The sequence below is a fragment of the Perca fluviatilis genome, chromosome 11 (genome assembly GCF_010015445.1).
Source record: "Perca fluviatilis chromosome 11, GENO_Pfluv_1.0, whole genome shotgun sequence".
NCBI classification, from domain to species: domain Eukaryota; kingdom Metazoa; phylum Chordata; class Actinopteri; order Perciformes; family Percidae; genus Perca; species Perca fluviatilis.
In genome coordinates, this window is record NC_053122.1 from 16,814,149 (window position 1) to 16,826,150 (window position 12,002).

At 42.4% G+C, this 12,002-nt stretch overlaps 1 protein-coding gene and 1 long non-coding RNA gene across 2 annotated transcripts; both read right to left on the bottom strand.

Annotated features, from left to right (window-relative positions):
* Positions 1-543: 543 nt before the first annotated feature.
* LOC120567917 (transmembrane protein 200C) lies at positions 544-5,886 on the bottom strand. The gene is made up of 2 exons (XM_039815013.1): positions 5,748-5,886; positions 544-2,881 (listed from the first exon to the last, which is right to left on the bottom strand). Exon 2 carries the CDS (start codon positions 2,846-2,848, stop codon positions 1,265-1,267), a length of 1,584 nt encoding a protein of 527 aa, XP_039670947.1. The 5' UTR covers positions 2,849-2,881; positions 5,748-5,886; the 3' UTR covers positions 544-1,264.
* A 3,267-nt stretch (positions 5,887-9,153) lies between these two features.
* Positions 9,154-10,512, bottom strand: LOC120569046. The gene is made up of 3 exons (XR_005640831.1): positions 10,451-10,512; positions 9,777-9,901; positions 9,154-9,680 (listed from the first exon to the last, which is right to left on the bottom strand). It is a non-coding gene; the product is annotated as an uncharacterized LOC120569046 (long non-coding RNA).
* Positions 10,513-12,002: the final 1,490 nt, after the last annotated feature.

The window sequence follows — 12,002 nt, forward strand, 5'->3', positions numbered from 1 at the left end:
AATGTGGTATCATATGCAGAAGAAGTACATACAAACAGGTGACAAACAAAGGAAAAACCTGAATAAATAAGTTCAGAAACATAAAGAATGCAGATGTTTCCATACAGGACACAAAGGATTCTCCACCATCATCAAAACACCAAATGAGGGAATTTTCTTTCAGGTATTAGAAGTTCCAGACACTTGTCAAATGTTGCCAAGGCACACTGACTTTGTATTAGAATCTAGAGGCTCATGTTGGCCAAACACCTTATTAAGAAACTTACGTACACTGGACTTTCCTTTAATTTGTCATCCATCTAAATAGATAAAATAACAGATAAGCCTCTGCTAATTTGCAATTTTGTAATAGTGAAGCCGATTATTAAAAAGACTGTTGTAAAGGTCACATTTTGGTTACTGGTCTCAGTTCAGTTAGCACAGACAATGTAACATTAATACCACTGCAGTCTTTCCCAGTATTAAGATGTGCTGCTGAAGTGCAGGAAAAACTAAATCTATACCGTCTGCAGGTTTTGCCACACACTTAATCAGTCACACAGCTTTTCATCGCTTTCATTTAATGTTTCTTAAAATATTTGGAGCAAACAAACCGTTTTGCATTGGCTGCATTTAATCTAATATCACACAAGGACACCTATTAGATCCGACAGGAGGTGTTACAGTCAAGTTTATTCAACCATGAATGTTTCATATAAACAAGTGTGCACATAGGGAAGACCTTGTCCTCAAGGTCTCGATCCTAAACCAAACGTCTACCTGAGATTCAATTCAGTTCACCTATTCACGTGGTATTCACATCACAATGTAGAGAAACAATACTAGACTATTTAGATTTCTGTGGCATATTTTAATGCTACAGTACAACGTGTCAGACAGTAGTTCTCAGTGACAGTTTTGGCAATTCTATAAGCTACAATGGTTTCCCTACTGTTATACAAAAAAAAAGTTAAAACTCATCAGATCAGATTTTCTTCTTTTGTTACAAATCTTTACTAAATCGTCTTACAAGTCTTTAGTATTGCTCTTGCTACATTGAAAAAATAGAAAAATTACATCTGAATATTGAACTGTGGATGTGGTATTTATAAAGAGCCTTGCTCTTGAGTGTTCATGGCTATGTTTCAATAGTCCTTAGCTGCTTACTTTCCACGTTGTCTTTCCTCTGTAATAGCCAGCTTCACATCAGCAATCAGAGAAGAAGGACGAAGCAAAGAACAAAACATCAAACAGTTTTCAGAGGCTCATCAGCAAAAAATTGAGTCTAGGATTCTGCAGAGGTGCTGGCTGTCACCAGATTATCCTCTCCCTGAGCTTCTTCCTCCGCTGCTGTTGCTGCTGCTGCTGCTGCGTCCAATGCTACTTCCTGATCGGTGGCCACTAAAGAAGTGTCTGTGTCGGGGGCTTCGAAGGACTCGCCCACCAGGTCCGCCAGTTTGATGTAGCCCTTACTGTTGGAGCGCTCCAGACGAGGGCAGCTGAAGCGCCTGGCTCTGTCGCCTTGACGACCCACAGACACAGACAGGCTGCAGCGGCGTGCAGACCTGGGCTGATCCGTGAGGGAGTTGAGCGACAGCCGTGACCCCATCTCCCTGGCAACAGGTGAAGGTGGAGGAAACAACTGGGTCCACTGTGGTTGAGGCTGAGCCTGCGGCACCCCCTGTTGATCAGCTGTGTCTGTGGTTATGTCCTGGTGGCTCTGATGGGGCAGGGGGGGATCCGTTGTTCTTGCCGTTGAGGCGTCCCTCTCCTTGGTGTCCGTCTCGTCGGTCTGGCTGCTGCTGGCTTGTCCTTCCTCGCTAATGGTTTCAGCAGCAGCCTCAATAACGACCCCTTCCTCTGAGTGTCCTTCTGGCTGCGCTCTCTCAGACTCCACCTCACAGTTGTTCAGTTTGATCACAGGGAGGGTGAAAGCGTTCACAGAAGAGGTGACGATGGAGGTGGTCTCCCATTGTCGCGGCTGCGGGGCCTGCTCGCTGCTATTGCTGTAGTCTTTGTAGATGCTGTAGACAGTGTCCGTGAAGGTCTGGACATCTCGGGACCAGCTCCGAGGCCTGCTGGCCAACGACGGGCGTCTGAACACATCATCGCCGCCTAACTCGCTCTGGAAACTGAGTCCAGTGGAGGGCCAGGAGCTGCGGGTAAGCATCCCACTTGCAGGGAATGAGCCCGACGGGCCCTCAGCACTCCTCGACTGTGTGTAGTTCACCAAACCATTTAGAGGCGAGTACTCCTTTGACCGTATGCTGTGTAGATCTATTACGGTGGAATAGATATCCCTCAGGTTGATGATTTTGGTTTTCTTGTCTCGGTTTTCATGGAGGACTGCATTGGCGCAGATAAAGAGGAAAATGCCGATTCCCATCACCAGTGGTCCGAAGACTTTTAGATTGTCTGAGTACAGGTAATTATTCAGGAAGTCACACAGGAAACCACAGTGGCGGGAGGAATCGGGGGCGCTGCTGTTAGAATGGCTCTGGTTGAATAAACTTGTCTGTCCGGAGGGAGGCTTATTATGGGTCAAGTTAGAGGAAACAGGTGGACTTTTGGAGTAGCTCATCTTGTTGGCGTGGTATCCTCCAGTTCTGCGGCGCTCCTGGTACTGCTGCTGGTTCTGGCTGGGCCAGTAGCCCAGGACTGCCATGGAAATCCCCACCATGAGAACTATAACTCCCGCAGCAGCCACAAAACCGGCCGGGGAGCACAGATTGAGTTTCCCCTTTACCACCACCACATCATTCTTCTTCTTTTTCTTGGATTTCCGCTTCCTTTTGTTTTCCGCTCGGTTTTTAGAGCGTAGGGAATCCTGGCGCCTGTTCATGCGCAGCAGGCCACCTGTGGCTATCATGTTGGCGATTGGACAGCAGGCTTGTCACTCAACCTGGCAGGACACAAAGTAGAAACGAGAGAACATTAGGTTAATGATTTACACGATAAGGAGGTTTAGACATTTAGAGCCACAGATTGAATATGTATATTCCATTAAGAGATTACACATGTAATCTAGATTTATTATACATGCAAGGATTATCGACCAGGCAAAGCGGGTAACTAACCCTCAGGGACCACGGTCCCAGTTCACTCTATGACAATTACTTTGTACACGTTCGTTTGGTGATATGCACCACTAAAACACCATATAAACCAAAATGTTTAGGGCCTCAAGTTGTACAAATCTACTTCTGATACCTTTAAAGGCCCTGCAAATTTATTTTCTCAGTCAGCTTTTTACTATGAGCACTTGGGTCCATGAACACACATATTTCTGCCACAATTAGAACAGTTTTGGTTATTTCACATGAAATATTTTTTATGTAGTTCTTTATTCCACGTGATCTTCTTACTGGTTTGAAATGGGCTGGACTCAGTTGGAAAAACACAATGTCACGTACTTCCGAGCATCAATCAAATATGCTGCAGCAATACCCACACAGTCCTGATGAAGCAGTTTTTGAAGAGGTCAAACTCTTAAAACCTATAGATGGGTTAAAGTTTTTTTTTGGTCATGAATATTTAGTGTTTTAGAGAAATACTTAAGATTCAAAACCAAGTTTTCAGGGGCTTTAATATTCCAGCGTGGGAATACTGGTTGGTTACTGGGGCAAAATGGGTTGTCAGAAAAGGGGAGGGGGTCCAGGATCCACAAGCGAATTAATCCGGCCCTGTATCCTAGTTTGTCCTCTAGGGAGAGTATGCACTGCTTCTTTGCACCAATGGCAGATGCAATATTAGTCATCAGATGGTCAGTAAACCAACAGATAACATCCATCTACTGCTAGATCTATAAATACAATGATGTAAGTGAAACAGACAAATACCCAAGTTGACAGCGGAGAACAAGGAGTGCTATTTATCTATGTTCAGCTGTGCCGGTGCGATATCAGCCTATGAAAATGTAATGTGTCCAGACAGGAGGCCAGCAGGCATCTTCTCTCCACCTCACTCTCGCTTCCTTACACTCCTTCTCTTTCCGCCTCTCCTCTGTGGCACCAACCTCTCCCACCAACACTATCGCTCCTGCTTTGCACCCAGATCCACTTCACCATCAACCAAATGCAGCTGTGCTTCAAGATGACAGCGTCCTTCACATACGGCACATTACAAAAGGCAAATATGAGCTATTAGCCATTAGTTTACACACTGACACTGCCTCTGCCACGTAAGATATTTGCATTTGTTTTCTGATTATTCAGCACAGTAGCTGTTGTCCAAAGGGCAATGAAGCCACCAACACTTATCATGATTACAGACATCTGCTGATGAGATCCAACCACATGTGGTGAATGATAATCGGAGGAAACGGCTGATTAATTATGCAGACATTCCGTCCTTGATTGTGCTGGTAGCTAGGTATTTGATTTGACTAATCACGCCTAATTGTGTACGATTTAGGGCTTAGGGTTTAGGGCTTATAAGTTATTCATGAACCTATAGGTTCATGAATAACTTATTCCACAAATTCCTTTCAGAGCAGCAATTAATAAAACGTTTTCAAAGGTTGCTCTGGGTGTTGCTCTCTCAACCCTCATCCCTTTATGATCCAAGTTCCCTCGGAAAGTAGAAGAACACAGAGCTCTGCACCTGAGCTTCAGCAAACAACACACCGGTACTCAGCTGCTGTTTATAGCGACTTTCTCAGTATATCGCATCCAATAACCACTCAAAAGCCTCCCGGGCGAGAGCACGTCAACCTGCACTAAAACTGATAAGCGTAGGCGGACCTCTCTCTATGTTTGGAAGGAGAAGGGCAGCAGTAACGTGGATCAGAAGTGGGTGTGGACAAGTCGGACTGAGTCTCTGTCTGCGGTGCTGAACAGGAAGCTGCCAACTACTCGGTTTGGCTCCCTAAAAGCCGCTCGTCTGGCAGGATGGAGAGGAGGCCGGTTAACGCTGCAGTCCGTCTAAGCTGCGGGGGCGCAGATTTTCGCGCAATGTTGCATGAGTAATCGACTGTTGACATTACAGCGCATCTGTTTCCCTTCTGTTGGAAAAGCCCGTAAAGCAAATATACGAGGTGCCGTGTGTGGAGGTTGGAGGTGTCCTGAAAATGTCCAGAGCCACAGCGACGCATCTCGCTCCAGCACAAAGCCAAACACTGTATTTTTGGGCTTACAAGGTGCAGACAGATGACAAACATCCACACCTCTTCCACGGCCTGATGAAGCCAATGGTTTCATAACTATAACGCTACAACTATCTAGCTGTGTGGTAATAATTATACCTTTATTTAAACGCAGGAGTCTCTCATTTGTCTTACTAACTTATTAAAAACGATAGGCTGCAACACCAGAGCCGTTTAAAAAGTTTAACTGGGGAAATAGATCCACATCTATAATTTTGCTATTTTCTCATTCCACCACCATTTTTTTTTACTTTGTCTCTTGAATATTTGACAGATGATGTATTAGATATCTAAGACAGACCGAAATATCTCCGCAAAACTGCAACAAAATCGTCGTTTTAATCTCAAGGATAAAAGTAAACGGACTGGAGTGCGCATTGTCCAACGTCTTCCTGACATAAAAACTCTTGCCCGTCGATTTATTCGAGATCAAAAACAGGCTACTCCCCAACTAAACCTATCTGTTACACAATCGGAAGTCTTCCTAAATACCTGTTTTCGGTACAACATTAGGAATCAATGTGGAATCAGATTAAACACGAAAGAAGCACGGATATCCAGCGGGAGATAAAGACGCAGGAGGTAAGGAAAACAAATAATAATAATAAAACAGCGAGTCTCTTACCAGAAATTGATGGGTGACAATCAAACATCTTCAAAGGCGCACACTCGTTCAGCTGTGCATGTCGTGTTGCGCCACTTTGGTGCCGAGTCTGGAAGAGTGGTTTCCAGTTGAACGCGGACTCACAATAGACCGGCAGGGGCGGGCCAACTGCATTTCTATTGGCGGCGATTATTGGGCAACGTGAAAAACGAGGGCTGCTGAGGACATTTATCATACTGTATGTTAAACTCCACACGCTTCCAGATATTTTTTTAAATAGATTTTACATGTTTGGACACAAGAATCAGTAACCGTCTGAATTTAAACTTAATCTGTCTATTATAGAGATGCCAGTTGCATTTTTGTCACAGTCTATATAGCCTAATTGTTACACAATGGTCTGGGAATTTGTAGCAATGACAAAATGCATTTTTTTTGCATACATGCATATCTCTGAGAAATACAATGCATGAATAAATTACCGTGTTATGGGTTTCAAATAGTGTAGGTGAAGTCAGAGGAAGGCTCATTTAAATAGCCTTCACCAAATTCATCATCTCTTACATGATGTGCCTTCCTCTCTCTACCTTCCTCCCTTGGGTTACATGGCTGTAATTGCTTATATGCTGCGTCCCCATGTTTAACAAAATGAAATATGACTGAGTCCAGATGTGTTTCGGTGATGTGAGGCTGGAAACAGAGGAAGCAGCTATACACTGGGCAGGAGGGGGAGCATGCACTACAAAGCTGATGCTCCAGAGAGCTGACTTCAAATTTATGACCCAGAAATGTGTTTTGTTTACAGCATAAATTAGACGAAAGGAACAGAGAAAACTCCAGTATGAATGCCGCAGTATACACAGACATGGGGAATAATCCGGGTTTTTTAATGAGCTGTCTTTAATCCGTGCTGTTAACCGTCCGGTGCTGTGTAGGTCTGGAGCAGCTTTCAGTATAGCTCTAAGCTTGTGCAATATATAGTAGGAAGATACTGACACACAACAGATGTTTCTGAGCTTCTCACAGGGGCTTAAAACGTCTTAAAACTCTGTTACTGCGAACAAATATTCCAAAATATGTTGTTCTGAGATATCCAAGAGAGAAAAGCAGCAGCTATGTTACAGAATCATTGACTGAGATTGGTAATTCTAACAGTCTGTAGAAACAATATGAAATCGATGATATATACTCGACTGAATACAGGGCAAGTGGTTGCACAGGTGGAAGCCTCACCAGCCTGTCCATGTGTCCACATAACATTATTTATATTAGACTTTCTAAATATACATTTGGAAATAAACTCTTTTAATTTTCACTGCAGAATCCAACTACATAAACACCAGTCAACACCCTTACTCACATCATTTGCACATCAATTCCCCATCTCATATTCAAGAGATTACTTTCCCTCAACAACTCTTGATTGCAATCACCCATCAGTTTAAGAGCATGCTGCCAGATTTACAACACATACAACTACTTCCTCTGTATTTCAAACAAAGTCTGATTTCACTTAAATGAGCTCCCTTAAATAAATATTTATTGACAGTGGCTAATGTGCTCTGTGCCCAAGACAAAGCAACTATTCTGCTTAATTAATCAAATATAGATATATATAAAGAGGAGGAAACATCTTAAATTCATTAGTCTTTACACAATGTAGGTCTATTGAGAAATAATCAGGTTATTGCAAAAGATGCAGCATTGTTAAATGTTCACATTGTTGCCATCTCATTGTTATGGGAAGTATAGTTTCCGTGACCTACAGTTGAAAGATTGCAGACTCTTGCAGAAGCTGCAAAAGATTTACATTAATTTCTGCAGACTTTCCAACTTGCACTAATGACTTTACCTTCACATACTTAATCATTTCTTATCAACACATCCCCAGGTAATTAAACTCACCTAGAGCATGGTGATGAAGTGGTTATTATCAGTCATAGAAAGAGAAAGAAAGGGAATATGAAAAAGAGAGAAGACGGCAGAGGAAGAGCGACTGGAAAGATTTCTGAGCTTTTCGTTATGTCACACTCTGCTAACACTGAGTCTTTCATATTTGGGAGGGGCATTCCCATCCACACTGCAGCAGTAATTCAATAATTACATTTAACCGTGATCATATCATATCTGTCACGGTTATTTAAGACACGACTTTCCTGTCCTGTCTGTCCTTGAATGATGGGTCTCCTACACACAGTTCAGACAGTTTTTTTGTGATGCTTATCAATAAAAGATCATCCCTCACACATTCAGGCTCCCAGGTGACTGTGCACCACGGTAGGGCTCTCATTTACTGTAGTGTCAAAAATAGTGCCAGTTGATCTCCTCCTGAAAATCTACCCGTCTCTGTTACTGTTCTGTACCTGCCAGAACACAGAAGATGGCATTCACTTAGTCCTCTAGCTTTCTTTTCTTGTCAGACACTCTTTCTATATGCAATATGCTGGCTAACAGCTAAAATATATAGGCTACTTGAAGCAGCATCAGGAGCTGCAGGGGGTTCATTTCATTTCTTAAGCTTGGCTCTATACTGGCTAATTGGGGATGTGGGATATGGGCTTACTGAGAGATCAACTCCCTCCAGGAAACGTTGTCATCATTACTGCCTTATTGCTGCAGGAGTCAGAGGGCTTCGCAGTTGGAGAGAGAAAAGCGGTGCTACTTTCTTAGGCCTTAGAAATAAAGACACAGTTGCTGATAGCTTTTACAAATTTGAGGGTGATGATAGGCCATCGGTTTGACTGCAAACAGAACTCTGGTATGCATTAATGACAAGTGAGATGTGCAATCAGTGCAATCAGAATAAGACTGGCATTATTCTATAATTTCCTCATGGCTAACAGATCACAAAAAAAGATCACAACCCAAGAACGCATTGGTCCGTCTCTCAATACTAAACGACATCTACCCTGTTTCTGGCACTCAGCCTTAACCCCATTGGTCCCTACTGAACCTGTAAATCTTAAAAAAAAAAAAAAAAAAAATTATATATATATATATATATATATCCTTTTATTTTGAAAGAAGGCTGAATATTTTTCTTAAATAGCTGGGCATTGTAGATTTTAGAAAATGCTACTCAAACAGGAATACATTGTATATTGTACATTGTATACTTATATTTATAATTTTCAGCTGCGGATTGATACACAGTATGCTGCAGAATGGTGTGTAGATTTGACTAAAAAAACTTCAGAGCTCATGTTCATCGTATGAAGGAGCATGTTACCCAGTGCAACAGTGGCTTATTGTTTTAAATGGTTTTTGGACAACAATAGAGCTCTATGGCACAGAGGAATAAGATATATCAGGCTTTGGATACACAGACAATACTTGTCAGTGGGCTCAATTTATTGCTGGTTTTTGTCTTTTCATTATATTTGTTGACATAAAGAAAATATAGAATATGACCACACTTATCCTTTAAGTATACAACCCATTTGTTATACCTGATGTATTTTATAACCTGGATTATCTGTTACAATTCCCCAGAGGATCACACTATCAAACTCCAACATTGTCAAAACAGATCCTATCAGCGCACAAAATAGGGTCAAGACAAAATAACTGTAAATAAAGTATTCTTCACCAAACCAAAATGCTGTTATTAATAATGAAACACACTTACAGCAATCTGTTGACCTTCAGTTTTGGACTGAAGCTCTACCATGCTCAATATTATGCACAATGCCAACTCAAACTGGAGGACTTTCTCATAAATCACACCAGAGCTTCCCACCTTAACCATCATCTGCACCATCATCTGCTCAGGTACTGTAGGAAGGAGAGCGCCTTTTGATGAATGACCATTAGGGTCCATCTGCAGCTTCTGGTTGTGGCTAATAAGATGCGTGACAGCGTAGCGACCGATACAGGTCAAGGAGACATATAGGCAATTCTGGTTCATCTGTTTCTATGTTCGGCAGCCATGCATCTTTGACATCACGTGGAGCACTGGAAATGAAACAAGACACCCAGTTGTAGCAGGCACAGGGACCAGTAGTTGGTTCTGCTAGGGTCCTAAGGAGAAAGGATCAGGAAAGTGTGTACCAGTGAGGAGGGTGGGAGTGGAGAGCAGCAGGTGAACACTTGCTCCCAGCAGGTAGCCGTTTCCCACTGGTGACCTTGTTTTCATTTCCACAGTATCAAAGGCTGATGAATAGGCAACCAAGGACCTGGACAGGAATAGAGGCCAGTATTAGCTCACATATCATCAGCTGGAAACAGTAATGGGAATTCATGGGTAAAATATGAAGGTAATGGGTTCCTGTAGTGGAAGATTGCCCTACATAGGGAACTCAGACACCTGTTTTAAGACTGCTGAGTTGTGCCAATTTTTTTTAAAGAAAATGTAAAAACTTTTTTTCACAACTTTCTCTGAATATGCTTATGAAGAGGATAATAAACAGAGTGTGCATTGTCTCAACAAAAGATAGTAATTACAAACCTCAACATCAAAAGCTCTGATCCTGCAGGATCATGAATCCTGTAGGCTGAGCAGCTACAAAGAAGCTGTTTTTCCACAGTTTAGCTTCATGGCCACATTTTGCAGTGCAGCGAGGCAGTTGAGCAATCAGAGCTGATTCTTTGGGCATGTAAGATGCAAGCTTCATATGATCTCAGTAAGAAAGCCTTCTTTGATCTCCCATCCTAGATAATATAGGTCATCTCTTCAGGGAGAAACAACAAAGACCAAATGAGGCAGAAAATACCATTCAACGCACCTCGCTGGAGCAAGAAGCAGATAGTCCCACCTATGCAGCTTCATGGACCACAACAAATAGATAGACCTCTTTTTAGGGTCTTTTTAACACAGCGGTCCATCAACTGTGTGTGGATGAGAGAAAAAGCAATTTAAGAAAAAAAGTGAAATATTGCATTTGTCATTTCCTATTCTGCTGCCTGTATGTGGAGCCTGTTCACACTGGGTAACCATGGCAACCGTTTTTTAATGGCCTTGCGAAACACCTTAGAAGAGGCTCCTTTTTATCTGGGCTGGAGGGCTGGGACAGAGGCAGTGGAGAATCAAATGAGAGGGCAGAAGAGACAGCTGACGGGTTTGTACATAGAATATTTTTTTCAGCTGATGTCTTTGTGAAAAGAATATGGGAAATAAAGAAAAGAGCTCACCCTAAGAGACCAGAGGAAATATGATGACATAAGATATTGTCAGTTTTTAGAGCTGAGCCAAATGTCCAGGAAATCCTCTTTTGAGATTCTACTTAGAAATATACAATCATTGCATGTGATTCAGTGAGACATTCTGGCACTGACATTCATTGTACAGGAGCATGGTCTCCGTGTCCTGGAGGACCAGTCCAGTCATGTGGAATACAGCAGGCGTGAGCATGATGGGAGGGAGGCATAACCAGCTGGGTCTTCTGCAGGGGTGAGCCAGAGCCCATGCCAGGAGCTGACAGGACCAATCAGGGAAGAGCTCAGGCCTCAGCCATGCATGCTAATCGGCCCAATAGAGGAGCCCGGGTCAAGGGCATCTGCAGGGGTTCATTGCCATGGCTACAGCAGCAGTCACATGATATTACCTGAGCAGGTAAACCAAGTGGAAGGAATGTGGTGTCTTGGCATTGACTGCCTGACCTTCAGTGACGTCACCCCTCCTCAGAACAGGCAGAGGCTGCAGGGTGACAAAGCAAAAATCTTGACATTTTTGATATTTTTATTTCGATGCTTAGTAGCTAAAGCATTGCTTGTATAATGAAGGAATACAAAAAATAAATGATTTTTTACATTGTTCTCTCAAAACAAGTTGTGGAGAAAACAAGAACAATGGGTCTGAAAAAAGAAGAACACAAAGTCTTAAAAACATGTAGGCTATGGCAAAAGAAGTCATTCATCATTTCAGTACAATCCTATAAGGGGATTTTTGGCTAATGTGGACAGTTTGTCTTCTTCACAGCTCCTATTTCTATTTTCAGTTGTGTGACACATATGGTGTTACCTCAACTTTATGGTTTCAAAGGTGGTTTGATGGGAGACCAACAAAAAAACTCCCCAGAGTTTTAAATAGACATATAGATAGATAGATAGATAGATAGATAGATAGATAGATAAATAGATAGATAGATAGATAGATAGATAGATAGATAGATAGACAGACAGACAGACAGACAGATAGATCATTAATTTGTATTGTCCCCTGGGGAAATTTGCTTTCACAATCAGTTTTTCTTCTTTTGGATTAAGCTCTTTAATCTTATCAAGAGGCTCCACTGAGTCACCGGAGCGAGTGACACGGAAACATCACTAAATGTTAAA

Bases quoted from the DNA above. Each gene is read 5' to 3' on its own strand.
- LOC120567917 (XM_039815013.1), bottom strand. From the start codon at position 2,848: ATGATAGCCACAGGTGGCCTGCTGCGCATGAACAGGCGCCAGGATTCC.